Here is a 20,570-nt window from a genome sequence, read left to right as displayed (position 1 = left end):
GACCCCCAACAACTGCCTGGGGTGGGGGCAGGCGACAGTGGGGTTAGTGGGGGGTAGGTCCTTAAGGAATGTAAAGTAAGTGAACCCGAAAAGTCGGCCTCCTACCCATGCTTTGAGACCGCAGTTAAAATTTAACAATTTTTTATGTAAATCATCTGGTATACTCAATTGCATGGGTTGTGGGGTGGGGGTGGGGGGGCGGTGAGAGGACAAACAATAGGTTTGAGATTAGATAATTTAGTTAGTGCGAAAATTCCAGGAAGTTTGTGTTGATCTGGGGCCTGGATCTTGTTACTTTTTAGCTCAAATCTAAATCTTTATCTTCCTATTATAGTTGAGAGGACTTTTTTTTTTTACTTAGTCATTTTTACAGTTGTGATTTTTACCTCCCCTGTCATCAAATACAGCCAGTTAGATTAGCAGCTCTTAGCACGGACATGAAAATATTGGTAGGGCCCAATGGGCCCTGTTTTGTTTATTCTCATGGAGCAGGCTTTGATCTAAACATATTTCCTGGGGTCTGGACGAGATGACCTAATTCCTGTCTTATCCGTCGTCTCCACTTTCTGTGAATCTCAGATTGTGCTTTACTGGGCAACCCTTTGAAATTCACTTTGCATTTTTTCCCACTTTGTTACCCCTCTGACATTTGTTTCACTCGGGGTAGAGTGTGTGACTCTTAGTTAAGGTTCCGATGCTTTATTTTTCTAGCAGGGCTGCTAAGATTTTAACAGAGTGGGACCTTTTTCTTTTCTCCCACCTTTTTTTCTCCCCTTTAGGCTCTCTCATTCTTGACATTCACAACACGCCAAAAACAATAAGCAAATAATCTACGGCGAGAAGTTTATGTCAACTGCAAATCATTTCGGATTTTCTGTATGAACCCTTTTTCTAATTCAAAAAAAAAAAAAAACCCAACAACTGTCCCCTGTCCCCCTTTCCCCCAATTTATGAAAGTCACTCGACTAAACCTAGCCCATGAGGACTGAGATAGAAAAATCAAAAACTGAGGGTTAGCTTGAGGTGTCTCTTAACTGATCTGCGGGAACCTGTTTCTTCCCTGACTCCACCCCACTCCCACAGAGCCCCTGGGCTTTCGGGGGGGGGGGGGGGGTCTTGGGCAGCTTGGGTCTGTGATTGGTCTCTCTCTTCCTTATTCCTCCCCAGGTCCTTGTCAATCACTAAACTACTCTTGCAAGAATATTTGCCACAAAGAAGGAAGCCCACGCGCGTGCGTGTCTGTGTTGTGTATAGGGGAGCGCAGTGCACATGCAGGGGGAAGAAAGAAGAAACACAAAGGGATATAGGGAAAGACCGACACAGGAAGAGAAGGGGCAAGAGAAGAAGGGAAGAGAATGACAGTGACACAGAGAGACACAAGGGAGAAAAAGAAAACCATAGTCAAAAAAAAAAAAAAAAAAAAGAAGAAGAAGAAGAAGAAGAAACCCCGACAAGTTGCTAACGATTGCAAATTTGAGCCATGGGCACAAGGCGGTTTGTTCCCTTATTCGCTGTACTTTCCTATATTTTTCCAATTCACATTTTTTTTTTAGAAGGAAGTGGGGGGGGCACATGTCACCAAAGTCAATATTTTTAGTTCAAAAATGTTGGGAACTTCGCTATCATCATTCTGGGCGGTAGCAACCCAGGGAATTCGGTCCCCCTTGGTTTCCAAACTGCCTCCACGCACCTCGAGTGTCAGAAGGGGCAGCGGGCGGGATGTGGCGGCGCGCTAACGTGGGCCGCCGTAAAAGAAACTGTGTTGCTTTACAAATATGAATCCATTTCTCTTCTGCGGGGCTGAGCCCAAAGGCCGAGTGTAGGGATGGCAGAGTGAGGGGGCAGGAGGGCTGAGGAGGATCCTCGATTTGGAAATGAATTGGAAATGAAGGGCAAGGCGAGTGGGCAGGTAATGATCAATAGGTTAGAGAGATAGTCCATGGATCGATAGATGGAGAGGCAGGGACAAAGGCGCAGGGAAGCGGGGTGGGGGGGGGGGTGGGGAGAGAGACCGGGACCCCAGGGCTCCGACCTTCCGTTAAGGGCTTCGGCTGCCTGGGGAAGTCTGTCTAACCAAAAAGTTGCCTTTGCTCCCCTTAACTCCCTTCCAGAAAACCTAGATGGGAGGAGGTTGGTGGTGAGCAGGGAAAAAGAAACAACTGCCCTGCTCCCGGCCCCGGACCGCCCGCCTCGCGGAAACGGACGCGCAGCCCGGGGTGGCTCAGGGCCTTGACCCCGCGGGCGGCCGGGCGGGTGGGAGTCCCGGGCTGGGGGGCGGCGAGCGGGGGCCGCCGGCGGGCGTGCGCCTGGGACGGTTGTCGGGGCTCAGTCCGCGGCCCTCCCACCCCCCGGAGCGGAGGGAGGGGCGCAGGGGCGCCGCAGCGCAGTGCGCCCAGGGGGCACTGCGAGCCCGCCCTTCTTGGTGGCCCGCGGCTCCGATCCCCTCAGTCTGTCCCCAGGCGCCGGCCCGGGGCGCAGGGGCCGCTTCCGGGAGGAGCGCCCGGACCCTGAGGCCACGCGGCCCGGGGCGCCCCCGCGTCGCCGCGCCCAGAAGGAAGGGAAGGGGAAGGACGCCCCCTCCGCCACGGAAACGTCCCCTATGGCCCGCGTAGGACAAGAGCTTCTGGCCAGAACTGCGGCCTTCCCTGGCGTCCCCACTCTTGAGCAAAAGCGTCTGTCTTGGGGCGCGTAGCCGGGACCGCGGAGGCGCAGTCCCTCAGTGTTCGCGCGGTGATGTATCGGGCAGATCTCCGCACACCCGGACTCTGAGCACAGCCCCACGCGCATGCTCTCCTGCTTTGGGGCGCCCGCCCCCACGTTGTCCTGGCCTGGGCCCCCAAGCTGAGCCACACAGCTTGGAGTGGCCTGCGTCCCAGTGCAGACTTCTAGTGGGAGGCGACCCGAAGAAGCGTGTCCCTTACCTGGGCGCAGCGCCACCGGCTGCAGGCGGCTCACCACCTCCCTGAAAGAAACAAATCGCAGACCCCTGTAGACACTAACTTCCACCCTGTCCGTTTGCTCACCCCAAAATAGTGCTCAGGAAGAAAACATGTTTCCCCTATAATAAAAGGGAGAGAGGAAGAATCAGATTGAATTTTGATGATGAAACGCTCAAATCTTATTGGACTTTTTCTTTCAAATACTTATGTGTGTTTAAATGTTTGAAAGCCTAATTAAAGAACATGTTGACCTCTCTGGGTTGAGGCCTAGTTTCAGAGTCAGATTATATAACCCCCCCCCCCCCCCCCCCCGCATCGGGAATTCTCCGGCCACGCTGCTCTCCCTGCCTGAAAAAAGCAACCGAATCAAAGGAAGAGAAATCAACATACTTGAAATAAACCTGAAGTCTAAATGGGCCACATGTGCCGGTTAACATAACCACTTTTTATTTCCTTTCATTTTTCCTGGGGTTTTTTTCTGGGGGGAGGGGGGGAGGAGGGTGTGAGCCCTGTGCCCAAACAAGCCATAGAGAACTGGGAAAATACTGAGATCCTCCAAATGAAAAAGAAAAAAAGGAAAAAAAGAAAAAAGAAAGGAAAAGAAAAAAAATCCACAGGCCATGCAAATCTGTTTCTGTGACGCCTTTTACAATTCCTTATTTAGAGAGAGAGAGAGAGAGAGAGATACACACTCACATAGACTACTTACTAGTGCCTGGGGAAATGTTAAAATACATTTCGGGCCCTGGCTACATAGAAATGCACTCTAAAAACACAGACACGGTATTTTGTTTTATCTGTTGCAAAAAAAAATGTATTTGATTACTTGAGTAAAATTACAGTATCTCTGTTGTTAGTAAGTATTAAATGTTAAAGAAATTGGACCCCCCCTTTCCTTTCAACTTTCCAAGAAAGTGCATGTAACAGTCCAATTTTTTCCTTCCATACCTAATACAAAATAAACGAACACTATACCTGCTCTCTTGATCAAGAAGAAGCATTTGCTCTTGTAAGGAACATATGTACAATTTAATGAAAGTGATATTTCTTATTGTATATACAAGAGCATCTACATTTTCTCCACTGAAGGTTGTTCAAGATGCTATACTTAGCAGCATTGTGAAATTCCAGCACAAATTTTCTATTGTGAATATACCTACAAGGCAAAATGTTACGTCTCAGTTTCAACTACCAAAACAACACTTGTATTTTCTCTAAAGAATTCTGCGTGCTTATTACTGTACAGAAACTTATCAACATTGAGGACGACTCAAGTAAAAAGCACAATACAAATCGCAGTTCAAAACGGAAATGGTTAAATCTACCAAAAAAAAAAAAAAGCAGGTTGAATTTTAGAGTAAAAAAAAAAAAAAAAAAAAAAAAAAAAAAAAAAAAACCCAAAAAACCATAAAACGAAACAAAAAAACCCCAAACCTTTCAAAGAACCACATTGATCAGTCTGTACTTCCAGTCCTTTGCTTAAATTTGTTTAGAAAGATTAGACAATGTGTTTGCTGATAAAATTTCCCAGCAGGATCAAAGTGTACATTTATATACAGACTTTATTAGAGACCTAATGCATCACTGAGGCATTGCATTAACACCAGATTCATATTAAACCGGATATAGAAAATAAGTTAATGCCAGATTAAGACCGCCTAGCAGGGCAACTTGTGATTGCCATAAATGTTACAGCGCTCTAGTCAATTAGTATTTAGTCCAAAATACAGAAGACCAAAGTTAACGCTTGCATTCTGTTTGCAAAGCAAGGTTATAGCACTAATAAATAAGCTTTCTTATAACTCTAGAAGTTGAGCAAAGTACAAAAGAATGTCTTCATCATGTTGTAGTTCATAGATCTGGGGGAGCCAGGAGGGAAGGGGTGGGGGAGGGGAGGAGGCAACAGGGGGTCTCCTTCTGGAAGGGGGTTGTTATTTCTCCAGCCAGGGTTGCTTTAACTTGTGACAATCTCTTTGCTGTCCTCCACGAAGCGGGTGAAACGGAAGTTGGTTCCGTTCTCACTGCTGGCCATCTTCTCCAGGCCGGCCAGCGGAGCGCTGGGCTCTGAGTTCTGGAGCTTCTCCAGATTTCCCGTCAGCCCACTAATAGGTGAGCTGCTCCCGCTGCCGAGGCTTCCAGGAATTGGAGGGATGCCGCCATTCTGAATGACGGAGATCTCATTGGCCTTCATCGCCAGCCCGTTGGAGAGTGCCGCTGCATACTGATTCCAGAAGCTGGAAGGATCCCCGCTGCCTGACCTTGCCGCCAAATCCTTCTGGAACATTTCTGGGAACTTGACAGGATTGCCTCCTAGAAATGTCATGGGGCCATCCACAGAGAGCCGCCGACCCCGTCGTGCAGGCGTGCTATTCCACATGTGAGTGCCCATGTGTACCTGAGAGGAGGGCAAAGGGGCGGGGGTGGGAAGGGGGCAAAGAAAAAAAAAAGGGGGAGAGAGAGAGAGAGAGAGAGAGAGGAAGGGAGAAGCTTAATAGTTGAATCTGTCTCCGCTCACATCCCAACACCCGACAAAGCAAGTGGCCTACATGTCTATTCTTATTAAGCGCCAGATAGTGGAGAAGGTAGCGGGAGCTGTCCACTCCGGTCGCCTCCTAATAACGCGCTCGCTTCTCCCCAGCCCTGGGCCGCCTTCCCTCTTCCTGGGCAAAGATGCCGGCCTTACTTACTCTTTTCTTATTACCCGTATTTAGTTTATAATGGCCTCCAGCAGGCCAGTCTGTCGCAGATAGCTCCTTTCAGGGTTAGAATTGTTATGTCCACTCTCATTGCAATGGTAAGTATTGTATCTGACACCCTTTACCCTATAAACGTCCTCTGCAGATGGGAAGAAAGTACCCCTCGCAGATTGCCCATCGCAGGGCCCGTGCGTGGCGAGAAAGAGCCAGAAAGTAATTATTCATCTCACATTACTGGCAGCGATCTCTAGAGAGATACTCTGTCAACAAAAAATGTACACAGTGAGAGCACTCAACTGTTGCTCTAGAACCTAAGCATATTTGCTTTATTTCCAACACATATCGGGAGGAAATGTATAATCAATTATCATAATACCCATTTAGCCGAGCAGTGACGTGATGGTTTTTAGGAGAGCAAGCCACGCTGGGCTGCATACTTGTGAAAAACAGATGCATCTGCCGAGGAGGACTGTAATTATTAAGTGATACGGGCTGCTCGCAGGCCACGTGGAGGTCTTTAATCAATACCCCATGGCAACGCCGGGCTGTCGCACTTGGTAGGTGAGGCAATTCATTTGGTGCACTTAGCGAGACAGCGAGAGATGGGCAGCTGCTTCGCTGGGGCACCAAATTATTCAATGTGCTCTCACGTCCAGCAGGCTGCGGCCCGCCCCGAGACACCTGCCCCGACCCTGACCCGCGCGGGCGCCTGGCCGCGGTGGGCCACGTGCGGCACGTGCCCCGGCGAGAACGCCCTCTCCCTGCGTGGTTATCGGGGCTGCTGGCTGGCTGGGCGGGTGGGGGCGGGGGGGTGGGGTGTGAGGGACAGACAGAGTGAGGTACCTTCAGATTGCCTTTTGTCGTGAAAGCTCTCCCACAAATAGTGCAAGCAAAGGGTTTCTCTCCAGTGTGAGTTCGCTCGTGAATCTGCAGGGCACTCGACGAGGAGAAGGTCTTGCCACACGTGTTACAGTAATGCTGTTTGGGGGTTCTCCTGGGCAGAGCCGGGAGCAGAACTGGGGACGTGGCAGAGGAGGACAGAGGCCCAGAGGGGACGTGACCGGTGGAGGTGTCCTTGCTGTCCTGAGGCGTGACGTGCACGAAGCCGTTGACCTCTGTCTTGATGAGAGATGACAACGAGCTGGCGGGGATCGCCGCCGAGTTCTGATTGGGGCCGAGGTTGGGGCTGGGCTCAAAGAGCTGTGATGGTAGGTCCCGCATCTGATGTGTCAACATGTGCTGCTTCAAATTACCCTTTGTGGAAAAGCCGCGATTGCAAACCGTGCAAATAAATGGTCTCTCTTTGGTATGACTTCTGTAGTGAATGTCCAAGGCACTCTGACAAGCAAAGGTTTTGCCACAAATGTCGCAAGCAGTATTTTTAAATTTACCCCGGTCTCTGAAAGGGAAGAGGATCCCCAAAGAATCTTCCTTGATGATTTTCTCTGCGTGGCTGGACGTCAAATCCAGAGCCCCACCGTTCACCGGGGTGGGGGACGGGCCGTTGGCGAACTCGCTCGGGACTGCCCTCTGGGGCTTCTCCTCCGCGCCGGGGGACTTGCGGAGCTCCTGGGTGCTGTTGGACGGGGACAGAGCCTGCATGGAAGAGGTAGACTCTGAGATGGCCGGGCTGCCCGCACTCTGGCTCTCCATGTCGCCGCCCACCGAGGACGAATCGTTGGTCAGGACGTCCCCCTCGACGGAGCCGTTCTCCACGGACTTCAGGCTGGCCTGCAGCTGCTCCGCCAGGCCGGCGCTGATCATCTTCATCTGATTTTCCAAAGCAGCGATGCTTGACATCTCTAGGGGCAAAGGCGAAGAAGATAAGCTGTCCTGGGACGCGTCCGCGGACTTGGGCGTATCGGGGATGCTGCCCTCAGGACAGTCCTCCATGTTTTCGTCGGAGAAGGTGTCCGGGTCATCGAAATTCTTCTCGTCAAACGAGCCCGTGTCGGACTCCATGGACTCGGGGTAGCTGTCGGGGACTGGGGTGTTGGGGATCTGACCTCCCATGTGCATCCGGATGTGCTGCTGCAGGACCACGGCGTTCGTGAACTTCTTCTGGCAGATGGGGCAGGAATGCTGGACTCTGAGCGGGGGCATAGCACGGTGGACGCTATAGTGGGTTTTGAGGTTCCCCTTCGTGGTGAACGCCCGGCCGCAGATCTTACACTTAAAGGGCCTCTCCCCGGTGTGCGTCCGGTAATGCATCTTTAGGGCGCTCTGACAGCTGAGGACCCGGTGGCAGATGATACACTCGTTGGGGTCAGTGGCCTTCTTGTCAATGTTCTCTACCAACTGCTGAAGCTTGGAGGTCTCTGATGCCTGGGCCGAGTCCAAGAGCCCCCCGAAAGGAAACTTGGCCTTGAACTGCTCAGACATGAGCGGCAACAAGGGGTTGGTGAAAGCGGTGGCCCTCCCGGGGCCACCGTCGGCCGTCGCCACCGCCGGGGAGCTCAGAGAGCTGCCGCTGGCTGCCGGGGCGGAGCTGGGGGCCACGGTGCCGTCCTCACTTTTGCCACCGGAGGGTAGCGCGGGGGGCCCTTCGGCCTCCTCTGCGAGCCCGCCCGGGTTTCGCGGGGCCGCCTCGGGGGCCCCGGAGTCGCTTTGGACTGAGCCCGGGGGGCTGCTGGCAGAATGGCCGATGGGGATCGGGGCTGGCTCTTCGGTCTTGATGAAGGGTGCGAGGCTCGGGAGGGTCGGGGGCAACGGCAGGCCGACCGAAGTGGTCAGAGTGGGCAGGACCGGCTTGGTGTCTAGCCAGCTGGTGACCGGCTTCTCCGGAGGGACGGACATGCCGTACGGGATGCCGGTGCTCGTGGGGATACTGTCCAGATGCTCAGGCACGGGATAGGGGTTCATCTGGATATGAGGGTATTTCTCTCTGTGGCGCTGGAAGTGGACTTTGAGGTTCCCCTTGGTGGAGAACCTGTTCCCACAGATGTTGCACTTGAACGGCCTCTCGCCGGTGTGGGAGCGCAGGTGGATCTGCAAGGCACTGTCGCTCCCGAAGACCTTCGCGCAGAACCTGCACTTGTGTTTGAAGAACGCCTCATCCGAAGCGCTTTTCGCTTCGAAGGCGGTGACATTTGGTGGCTTGCTTTTTCTTTGCTGGGCCAAGGCGGACAAGGGGTTTAAGTCCTCCGCAGTCGTTCCGATGTTGGGCAAAGGGCTGGGGAAAACCGAGTTAGCGGGGGCCGGCTGAGGTAGAAGTGCACTGGACGCAGGATTTAACAAACTGCTTATTGCAAAAGCTGGCGACGACGATGCCGAGGCTGCGGGGTGGCTGGCGTGGGAGGCGCCGGCGCCCGAAGCCGCTTTTTCCGAGGACGGGGTGGTCGCCGCTGCCGCCAAGATGTTAATGCTGGGGGAAGAGCCGCTGTTGGGTGGGAGGGTGTGGCCAGAAGTGCTCTGAGGTAGCTGGAGGGGGGGCAGCTGTTTCACACCGCTGATGTTGGCAGACTGGCTGGCGAGGCTCTGTGCCAATCCAGCTGCCGCCGCCAGCTGCTGAGATAAATGGGAGCTTAGTGTGGACAAGGGGTTGGCAGATGTTCGTAAAGTACCTTGAGAAGGACTCGAAGATGTTGGCAAGTCTGCGTTCTGAGAAGCCAACAGCAGTATTTGGTGACGGATCTGCTCGATCAGTTGCAGCTGGTGGATCTGCTGTTGCTGCAGGGCGAGGAGCTGCTCCATGAGGGCCGGGACGGCCGGCTTGCCTCCGGAGGCCCCGCCGCACCTCGCCTCCTGCGAGAACTGGGCCACCGCCACCTTGGTGCTCTGCAGGTTCTCGATGATGACGTTGCTGTTGATCACGGAGAAGTTGCCCAGTGTCGTCAGGTCCCCGAGTTGAGGTAGAGAGGTTGTGATCGCTGAGGTACCTGTGGAGGGGCCGCCGCTGCAGCCTGGGGTGACCCCGCTCCCGCCCCCTCCCAGGGCGCCACCGCCACCTCTGTTAGCTGCCACCGGGGCCTCCACCTCCATGGACTCTTCCCTGTCGCGTCCGCCGTGTTCCGGAAGGTCGCCGCCGTCGGCCTGATCCGTTTTGTTCACGGTGTCATTCATTTGTTCGTCGGGGTTATCGGGAGGGGGACTGGGAGTGAAGGTGTCGGGCGGGGTGGCCGGGCTCTCATTGACGATGAGAACTAATTGATTTTTAGTGCAGTTCTTCTTGTGGAGGAGAAGATCCGATAACTCAAAGAACTCGGCACAGCACCGGCCACACACGTGGGCGTCCTTGCTCTTGGTGATGCGATTTGGTTGACCTTTCTCTGCGTCTCCTGCAAACATCAAAAGGGGCAGGGTTAGAAAGGGGGCCGGGCCACACAGGGTCACCCGCGCCTTCGCAACAAGAGGGAGGTTGATCCACTGTTTTCTGTCTTCCAAACTCAACACTCTCGCCCCTGGAAAAGCAGTCGAGACTACCCAAGAACGTTCATAATTAAATCTTAGGGGTGTGGAGGAATCCCTATCCATCCGGCATCTCAGATAGCCACGGTCTTCAGATAATCCATCAAAATATAAAATACTGCGAACTGAAGACATCAGTGCATAATGCAATTCCATAGGCCACTATTGATTTCCAATATTTTATACACCTTATTGTCTACTCATCCAGAGAGGGTCCAGCAACCATTCTGAGGACTTATTAGGCTCTTGAGTTTCTGTCAACCTTATTCATTTTCAACTGATTCAGAGATATCTGTGACAGTTTGTTCTGTCACTAAACTAATTTGTAGTCATTCAGATTCCAATCAGTTGTTGACAAGGGACGGGAGAGAAATGCGGATCACCAAGCTGAGGACTGACAACTTAAAAATCACCTCCAGCCCCTACCTAGAACCTGAGCCGAGGCCTACCCGTGACAAACACGCTTTAGCCACACCAGTAACAAATCCTCCAGGCTGCTCAAGACTCAGTTGAATACAAACAAGAAAGCAGCGCGCACGCACGCGCACACACGCGCGCGCGCGCGCACACACACACAGACACAACAAAGAGAAACACAGTGATCATAATCCGTTACAAGGCCTGCCTGGCACCTATATATCACCCCGTGGCATGTTTATTTTTAAAATTAAAGAATGCAACCCTGGCTACCACTCCACCGTTCAACTTATATATGCCATTGTGCTCCAAATGGCAACGTTACGCCTCTAAATATTTCATCAAGAGTGCTCTCCGTATCTATAAAAAACTGGCAGAAGATTTACATTTCTGATTCAACATCAACTTATAGAAGGATGTGCAGTAAAGGGGAAGGGAGGAAATAATTCTTGGTTTCGAGTTTGCAAATGCTGTGCCATTCTCCTTGTCTGAATGCCTTTAAAAACAGTTGGCTATTCGGTGTTATCAATTGTTTAACAGATTGTCCTGAACCTTTCATTATAAAAATCCCTTTATTTCATGTTTGTTTCCACTGGTTGCTCAGATTTCTTCTCACTAAGATCCATTTGTAAATTAAACATAAAAATCTCCAACGGCAAGCTAACATCCTATTCAAAGACAGGATGGAGCCTTATTGTTTGCCCAGCATGGGGAACACCAACTTCTGTTGTACAAATGGTGTGTGGTCATCTCCGAAGGCTGTGAAAAAAAAAAAAAAAACTGTTTAATTCAAGGATTACCTCCCTGCATGCTTTTCTGCAGAACTGAATCAGATAATAGTTAGTTTCCATGACTTCCAAATTGAATCTCCCAAGAAAACTTGCAGGGGGGGGAAGAAAAAAACTAATTGCAAATATGAATAAATACCAACTCAAAATGTTGCTTCTTCGGTAAACGTAGGAGGCAGCTCCTAAGGGTCAGCCATTTGCCTCTTTGTAGTAAACATCCTAAAAAGCTTCAGTAGTTTTGCATTCCGGAAAATACAATTAATACCTAAATACTAACTTCTGGAAATTCCTTTAACTCTATTGGCCTTGCGTGGTGCCCGAGTTGATGAGGAACCCGGGTGAAATATGCCAAATGCAGGCACACTTTATTCACTGTGAGTGTTATCTGAGTGGCTAAGTTATACTCAACAAGCTAGCTTTTCTAATAACACCCATCTTTTAATCTCCACAAGGGTACGCAGCAAAATGCACTAACAATACCAAACAAATCTTGGCTGTGGCAGAAAATACCAATAGTGATTCAGTTTTAATTTAATGTTTAATCATCTTAATTGGCACCGGGTTCCTGTGCACATTCAAGGTGCTGTTTTAAGCACTTTCTGTCTCTCTCCCTGCCTTAAAATAATGTAAACAAAATATTAAAGGAAATTTGCTGCAGTTACGTCGCTTAACTTGGGACAAAAATAATGTGACAAAAATTCTGTTTAAAGCTTCTTATTTTGACAACCAATTTTAAATGATGCATCCATTTCAGATGCTTATTTTAAACTAGGAAATGCAATTCCTAATATATTCAACAGAAATGTTATTTCTTTCTCTTTGCACATTTCCATATGTAATGGTTATGTTTCCATCTACTTTTACAGCCAATTATGAAGGAACAAAAGCTATTCTGTTTGTTCACACATTTTCAACAAAATGCATTAAAACTATTATGTCAGCATGTTCTATTAAGCTCTGCATTCAGTGGAAAATACTTTTCAACCAGCTCACATTTATCAAAACATAAAGCCACTTTAAAACACAGTTTTGCTTGGTCAGCTGGGCTTAGACAAATAATGACAGATTCAGGACTAAATAACTAGCAAGGGAAATCAGAAAACTGACTTCATCAATTGTACACATTACAATGTAGTTGCCTTCAAATATTTAGCACATCTGTGTTCACGATTAAAGGGCATTTTAATTCTTTATAACTTGCAAACATCTGATATTCTCATAATATATAGACAAAATGAAAAGAAGCTTACTTTACAGGATTTCGCTTATTATTACTTTCCTGGGCTTGAATTCTACATTTGGGCTGCTTCAAGACTCACTTGAGAATTTTCAAGTTTTTCCAACCTGAACATTTTTGTATTTCGGGCCGTGCTAACTGGACGGAAAATAGAGGTGCTTAAAAATATGCCTGCTTGCTTCGAAGAAAGACGGTGTTAAAAAGCTGCCTATGTTTCAGCTTGGATTTTCACAACATTTTAATAAGCTGACATGTGATTCCACTGCCGAGTCAACTAATTTAATTTCCGGATGTTTATGAACACCAAAAAAAAAAAAAATTCTGGTATCTATTTTGATTTATTTCAAAAGCAGGTGTCGCTGTACTGTAATAGCTCTTAACTTTAAATGTATCTGCATTCTGAACTGAACTCCAACAAAGACGCTCAACAGCAACAAAGACAAAACATGAGGACTAGTTTGAATCTTTAACTACCAAAGGGAGTATTTTAAGTTGTAAGACACACATATACACACACACACACACACACACACACACACACACACACACACGTGTTCCAATTCATTTTTCTGACCGGCTGCTATCTTGTTTCTCAATAATCTGTTACACAGGATTGCAACTGGTGATCCCATTATAGTAAATACAGTTGCCTTGTTCCCTGTGCTATGGTGAAAATAACATTCCAGTTCCTTCTCTATGGGTTTTGCATCCAAATTAATTTTATGATCCCAGTCACAAAGGAAAAATTTAAGAAGTAGTAGTTTTCTGAGTATGCACACACACAAAGATCTCTGGCATTTTTCTGGGATTTTTTTTTTTTTTTTAGAGGATAAGGGGGTGAACTTGTAGCTCCATTCAGTTTATGCTAAAACCCCGGATGTTTCAGTTCTCGTACTATTTAGGTACTTGACCCCCAATTCAAATTTGTCAGTTTTTCATCATCTCAACCAAACATTGCAGAACAGGAGGCAGAAGATGGAAGTGTTCCAGTGTATCTGTCTACTGTGAAAACAAAAATAAAACTATGCCCCACACGGCAAGGTTTAGCCAAGCCAGGAAAAAAACAAAACAAAACAAAACAAAACAACCCTATTCTACCACATTTAGTTTTCTTTTTTGGAGCTCTTCAGAAAAGATCCTTCCCTTTACTTTCCACTACCTTAAGATCACATTAACGTTTTTAATGGAACCCCTCGTGATTGGGATTGTGGAGCCTATAATTTTAACAGGCTGTTCTTTCCCGGAGACCCATTGGGAGAGGCCATCAGCACTGTTTCTGACTGATTGGTCTTTCACCTTTTTATTATCATCATTATTGTTCTGCACCGATCTGGGAAAAGCCTCCACCTGAATGTCCAGCTCAAGATGCCACAGAAATTTTAAACACTGCCACATATGCTCTGTATATTCTCCGTAATGTCTGAAGTTTCCTCTGTGTGATATGCAACCAAATGACACATTTACTGGCCCGCTTCAATTCCCTCCGTGTTCTGGCCGGGATTAGTGGATCCTTGAGTGGAAGACTACAAGCGAAGGCTCTGGAAAAAAAATCAACACGGTCCAGACACGCCTTTTTAAACAGTGATACAAGCCCACCTAACGTACACAATCTGTGTTGGGGGAAAATGTCTTCCCCTCGGATGAATCAAACTGAACGCTAGATGGGGTTCCAGTTGCAAGGGTTTTTGTTCAAAAACTTCTTTGTGGCTTTCCTATTCCAGTGACGCGTAAAAAGAGAGACTCCTTAAGGCGAGATCTCAACTTTGACTACATAAACATTGGCAAAGGCACAAGAAACTAAATCCCTGTTGTTTGAGGGTAAAGCTGAGCTATGGGAACTACCTGTCAATCTTCCCCTTTGGGGGTCTGGCATCTGAGGGTGACAGGGGAATAAGGTTAGGAAAAGACACCAAGCTGATAAGGTGAAACTAAAATAAACTGCTAACTTCCTGCTAAGTGACCAGGAAGACTGAATTTGGGGGTCACTGGGAAGATACTGAAGGACATATTATGATCTGGACCTTGTCACCTCTGCATGGGAGGAGGCTAGCAAAGGTTAAAACAGCTCGACACATTAGCTTTTGTAAAGCCTGGCACACACACTTTTTTCTGCGGGGGGGGGGGGGGGGCGGGGAGGGGTGCTGGGGCTTAGGATAATTTACCATCTTTGCTAAACTGCTAAATCACTGCGGCTTTGGTAATCGAAGAATATTTTGGACGACGTGGCTGGCTGTACCAGGACAGGTCTCAGAAACACCGAATTAAGACCGCACGAGGACTTTGTTCCGGTTATGAGCTTGGCTTTTAACCATTTCAACAAACTTAGCAAACTGCGAGTCGGAGCGGATCTCTCGCACTCGCACTGAGATCCCCACATGAGAGATGTGGGTCTCTGCCTTCTAAAGGGCTCTGGGTGGAGATGAACTGCTACCTGCAAACGCAGAAGTGAAATAAAGTCCCCAAAGAATAACCTACAAATTGGCACTTGCACCTATAAACCATAGGAGAAACTTGATGTACAAGAAACCATGAGCTGTTCACTATCACAGATTTACTTTTGCATCCAGTCTCTCGTGCCCCACTACACTTTGCTTGTTGTGTGTGGTTTTGCCATTTTTAGAAAGTATCTGCGGCCTGAAGCAAATCCCCCCAAAACTGCATTTTCTCACCCAGAATCTTCCATTATGCCACAAACTTAAAATAGGCCTGATTACCCATGAATTCTTTCCAACTGCCTTATCTTGCAGGTGTCGGTTTTTCAAAAAAAAAGCAATTAATTATAGTTCTCTGTAACCTTTTGGGCCCAGAAATCAATGTGTTGCCATTAAGCTGCTCACAATGAGTAAATTACTTTGGTAAATAATAGAATTTCATTATTAATATAAATAAGAGGAATGTTTATGATACTTTATATGAGTCAGTGTTTTATCTCCAGTTTGTGAGGTTTTTATCTTTCTTCCAATATTCTCTTTTCCTTGAAAAAGCTGAGTGCCACAATACTTTAATAAATGAATGGAGTCTGAATGGGGCCATCCCTGCAGTTACTTGAATCTCAGAACCACCACCCAAGGAAGAAAACCCCAAAACACACACACACACACACACACACACACACACACACACACACCCTCTGAAACCCAGAGCTTAGTAAAGAACCCACATAGAAATCATTAGATTCTAATAGTCCCCTTCCTCAAGAATGATTTATCTCAGTACATAATTTTTCCAGTGGCAGTCATCTTTCTACAAATGATTCCAGGCTCGCTGAATATTATTTAAAAGACAAGTTAATAATATGTGCCATAATCCTGGTTTCATAAGACATAGAAAAATTCCCAACTTTAATGTAGGGTGTCTGTGGCATTACAGCTGCACCCAAGTAGAATTAAAACATGAACATTGGAAGACTGACCAAGTAATCTTGTTTTCTTGAACTTGTTCTGATGGAGTTATCCGTGTGGCTGTTGGGCATGGCTATGGCTTTCTTTGTATGCGCGTGCACACACATGCGCGTGCACACACACACACTCATGCTTGAGTGAGGCACTGTCTTCTAAAAATTTAGGAACCTGTATACATGTGACAAGAGAAACCCCCAAACAAAACCAGAAACCAAAACAAACCAAAGACAACACTCCAACCCCATCAACTCTTTCAAGTGTGTGTTATGTGTGGGGACATGAACAGACACTGCTGAATTCCTTGTGGGAAAGATGGTGACTTTTGAAAGGGAACTCCCAGAGATGTCATCTACTCTGAAGTCCGTTTATCTCTCAACTGCACCCAAATAAAAAGATGGGGAGTGTGCAAGGCCCTCCTGTAAGTCAGACGCTGAGAAGGATTAGTTGTGTACTAATATTCTTACAACATACTAAATCCTGTAACCCTATTACAAAATCTAGCTTCCCCCAAACTTATTGTTCAACCATGTAAAAACAGTCATAACCTAAAACCATTACCACCGAAGAAAAAAGGGGTGGGGGGTGGAGAGAGGTGAGAAAGAGAGGAGAGAGGCTCTGGACACAGTGCCCCTAACACTTTACTGCTTCTTAGGACAATGAATCAGCTTTAGGGGAGAAAAAAAAAAAAAAGGGAAGAAAAAGGAAAGAGATGGAGAGAGGAAGAAAGAATGAGGAAAAAAGAAAAGGAAACTTGATTCAGTTACTTAATTAACTTACCTCAAAGCTCAAAGAAACTAAAAAAAAAAAAAGTCTAATAAATAATAACGGTAAGAGGTAGTGAACTCCTTTTATGCCATCGCTTTATGAGAAGCCTTAACTATTAAAAATTCCGGATTCAGAAGGCGACAGGCGAGAAGGCAAAGATGTACCAGACATCATTCCTTCCCCAAGCCCGAAGCTTGGCTCCCTTTTTGAAAATGTGTGAAATCGGTACAAATTTACAAAACAAAACACAAAACAAAACCAAACCCGAAAAAACGCTTTCTTCTCCTCCCGTTTGGTTTTTCCTACAAAATATTGGGAACTTGAACAGTATTCCGGGGCGGAAGTGCTCCCCAGAAACTTTAGGAAAGGTGGGTGCGGGGGCGAGAAGAAGAAACCAGCTGAGAAAACCGGGGAAAATATTCGGAGCTGTGGCTGCGGCCTTGGGTAAATTTCACCCCGATCTACCTCGCATCCCCGGTTTGGCCTCGGGTGGAAAGCGGGGTTCGGGGGCTCAGCTCAGCGGACTAAAATCGCAGAGACTCGGGTAAGGCTTGAAGCTGGGCAAAGTACTGGGGTTGGGGGTGCAAATATTTGTAAAGCCATTTTCTTAACGGGTCTCAGTTCTCCGTGCCAGCAGTCTCCTTTCCCGACGGCCGGGGTGCCGGGAGTGGGAGTCCCGGCGACTTTGCCTCGGCTCTGCGCGGGTCCCCGAGCCCCAGCTCTGCTGAGAAGCAGGCCTCTGGGGAAGGAGCCCGGGGACCGCGGGGCCCGGGCGGCCGCAGAGTTTAGTGGACAGAGGTGCCGATCCCAGGCCACACTTATGAGCCCTGTCGGGTCCAGTTCCCTCCTCCATACCCCAAAAAGCGGCCCGGGACTTGAGCATTCCGAGTGGCATCCGGAGCCGCGGAGCCCCCGCCGGGGTTGCCCTCGTCCTCCCGCGGCCGAGAGGCGAGCATCGTGCCGGGGACCGAACCGGGCGCCGCTCCTTCGCTGCGGCGCTGGGCCTGGGAACTCGGACGCCCCTAAAGTGAACCCCCCTTAGGGACAAGGAGGGACTCGAGGTGTCCTCCCTCCGTACCCCAAATCCCCTGCCGGGATCTCTCCTACTCTCGGCCTCAGCGCTCTCACACAAACTTTGTTCTAGACTTGTTCATTCCCTTCGGGACCCCGCAGTTGTCGCCTCCACCCGACAAAGCCAATGCCTCTGTTTCGGGGGGGAGGGGGTGTTCTCCTCTGGCCGGAGAGCCCCCCCCCCCCCAGCCCTGGAAAAAGACCCTTACGATTCCTGGAAGCACGGGGTACCACGATCCTCTGCGGGAGCACACCCAATCCAGAGATTTCTTCGGGGCTGGGCAGGGGGTGCATGTACTGGGAGAAAAGACGCCGGGATAAACTTGGGTAGCCGGCCCCCAACACTGTCCCCCGTCCGCCTGCACTGTGTCTCGGAAGGAACCAGCAGCAAAGAGCACCCTCCACCCCTGCCGCGACCCCAGCAGGTCGGGCACGGGCGCCCCGACACAGGTCCCCGTCTTCTGGTAGCTCTGAGCCCCTAAAGTCACCCCATTCCGCCGCGCCGGCCCAGGTGGAGTGTGAGCGCTTTGGGGGGGCGCGGCACAAGGGGGCTCCCCCACGCTGGGAGTTCAGCCCGGAGCACCGAATAAACTTCCTTCCCGCGGGGCGGCAGGGCCGGCGCGGCGGAGGCCTGCCCGGGGGCCCCGGGCGCAGCGCGGGGAGCGCAAGGGGCCCCGCGCGGCCGACCTCCGCCCGCCCCGCGTCCAGCCGGCTCCCCGGGCCCCGGCCGCGGCTCCCCGGAAAAGCCGGGCCGGAGGAGCCGGGCCGGCCTGGCCGAGCTCCTCCCCACCCCCCACCCCCTACCCGGGAAGACCCAACAACTCCGGAAAGATCCTGCTGGGAGAAGTGTTTGCTCTCCCCGAGCCAGGGAGGGAAGCCCGGCTCAGGCAAATTGGAAATTTAAAAAGAAATTAAAAAAAAAAAAAAAAAAGAAAGAAAGAAAGAAGGAAGGAAGGAAAGAAAGAAATACGCTGAGTGGGAAAGGCGAACAGGGACCCGGCGGCGGCGGCGGCGGCGGGGCGGTGGGCGCGGAAACCAGCCGCGTGTGCGTGGGTCCGGGTGTGCGTGAGTGTGAGTGCGAGTGCGTGTGTGTGCGTGTGTGTGTCCGCGGCGCGGGCCGGAGCACTCACCATCTCGCCGGGGGAGCGAGGCCACTTCGGGGTCGGATTGGAAATGTTGAGGCTTCGCTTGCTTCCTCCGCGACATGCTGGCTCAAACATCAGCTGGGGCAGAATAAAAAATTACTAAAAAAAAATCTTCTCAAAATTACGGAAATCGAGCGGCGGCGGCGGCGGCGGCTCCCCCCGCCCGCCGGCCCGCCCGCCCCCTCCCCGGCTCCCCGGCCCCGGGCGCAGCGCGCATGTGTCCTGCTATAATTATGATTATCAATAATGCATTGCGATTAATCATAGAGGGGCTCTTTGAAAGGCGATTGGCACCGGGCCAGCGCTATTCAAACCCGCTCGCCTTAATCAATTAGTTCGTGATTTGCTGCAGACCCCTGTCTCTCCGCGCGCTGGCCCAATAAGCCGGCCGCGGGGCTGGCTCTGCGCGCCGCGCCGCCCGACACTGGGTTAACCCTCTTCGCGACCGCCCGGGACTCCGCGGCCCGGCCGCCGCGGGCCTGCCTCCTCGCCTCTGCGCGCCCGGCGCCCGGGCCCGCGCCCCCCCCCCGTCGGTCCCCCCCCCCATCCCGGGCTGGGCCGACCCGAATTAGCATGCCCTCCCCGGAATTAAGCCTCCCGGGTGGGGGGTGGGGCCGGGCGGCGGGGGCTGGAGACCCAGGCTGCGGGCGCGCGGCGAACTTCCCAACTCCGGCGCTAGGCGCGCCGGACCGCGGGGGGAGGGAGTCCCGTGGCGGGATTTGGGGGGAGGAAGTCCCGTTTCGTGAGTGTTTCTTCGTTTCTTTAAGAGCTACCAGAAAACAGCCCACCCCCACCCCATAAAAAAAAAAAATAAGCGAGTGGGGAAGAGCCAGCCCCACGCCGGTCCGCCTCCCGCCCGCGGCCCGGCCTCCCTCCCGCTCGCCGCCTGGCTCGGCGCTCCTGCGCCCCGAGTTCTCCATCCCCTGGATCGCGGGCTCGCGGGGGCGCGGAGAAGAGGACCGAGGAAAGGTTTGGGAACGTGATGGGTTTGGGGCTTTTGGAGGGGGGGAGGGGCAACTCTCCCGCCACCCCGTTCCTTCTCAAAGGGCCCCGTTCCTCCAGCCTCTCGTTGCTCCCTCGCTCCCTTTCTCTACCTCGGACATTCCCAGGACAATTAGGGCTGAAGTTTTCGGGAGAAGCAGCCCCGAGCCCGTGGGATAAGGGGCGGCCCGGCTCCGCCCAGGACCCCTCCCGGACCTCCCCCCCGGCTGCCCCGGTTGGCTGCAGGGCGCGTCACTCCGCGGGGAGGCGGCGGCGGCGGTGGCGCCGCCGAGCCCGGGGCGGGCGGAGAGCAGGGACCGGCCTGGGATCCGAGTTCAGCTCCAGCCGGGGGGAGGGGAGGGGCCGCCGCTTACCCTGAACGCTGCAACCCGCCCCTGGCCTCGGGAGGCGCGGCCCAGGCCGGCCGGGCCTTGGGCAGAGCCTGTCCCCAGGACCCCTAGGCTCTCCGCCCTGGGGAGGGGGCCGCGCCCCAGGCTCCTGGCAACCAGGTGGCCGTGCTGAGCCGGGAATGGTGGCGGCGCGCGTGGTGGTGGTGGGGGGGGGGGGTTGCGGGGGTGTCCGCAGCTGTCTGGCCCGGCAGAAGCTCGTCTCCATCTCTCCGGCACTTGCCGAGCGCGGCACCCAAAACTTTTCGCACCAGCTCCATCTCCCCAGGCTGGGATGCAGCCTCCCTACCCGCACCCCGGGGTCCGGAATCGGGAC

The 20,570-nt window shown here is 51.2% G+C and overlaps 1 protein-coding gene across 3 annotated transcripts; it reads right to left on the bottom strand.

Annotated features, from left to right (window-relative positions):
• Positions 1-4,475: 4,475 nt before the first annotated feature.
• SALL1 (spalt like transcription factor 1) lies at positions 4,476-19,981 on the bottom strand. Of its 3 annotated transcripts, XM_027044416.2 has the most exons (4): positions 19,961-19,981; positions 18,852-18,944; positions 6,479-9,912; positions 4,476-5,334 (listed from the first exon to the last, which is right to left on the bottom strand). In XM_027044416.2, exons 2-4 carry the CDS (start codon positions 18,925-18,927, stop codon positions 4,894-4,896), a joined length of 3,951 nt encoding a protein of 1,316 aa, XP_026900217.1. In that variant the 5' UTR covers positions 18,928-18,944; positions 19,961-19,981; the 3' UTR covers positions 4,476-4,893. The 3 variants fall into 3 exon arrangements, with proteins under 3 accessions (XP_026900217.1, XP_053066054.1, XP_053066053.1); XM_053210079.1 differs by lacking the exon at positions 19,961-19,981 and having other exon boundaries at positions 18,852-19,954; XM_053210078.1 differs by lacking the exon at positions 19,961-19,981 and having other exon boundaries at positions 6,479-11,218; positions 18,852-18,994.
• Between the last annotated feature and the right edge of the window lie 589 nt (positions 19,982-20,570).

The sequence above is a fragment of the Acinonyx jubatus genome, chromosome E2 (genome assembly GCF_027475565.1).
Source record: "Acinonyx jubatus isolate Ajub_Pintada_27869175 chromosome E2, VMU_Ajub_asm_v1.0, whole genome shotgun sequence".
Classification (NCBI taxonomy): Eukaryota; Metazoa; Chordata; class Mammalia; order Carnivora; family Felidae; genus Acinonyx; species Acinonyx jubatus.
Note: the sequence above shows the minus strand (reverse complement) of the source record. Positions and strands in the feature narration are given on the sequence as shown.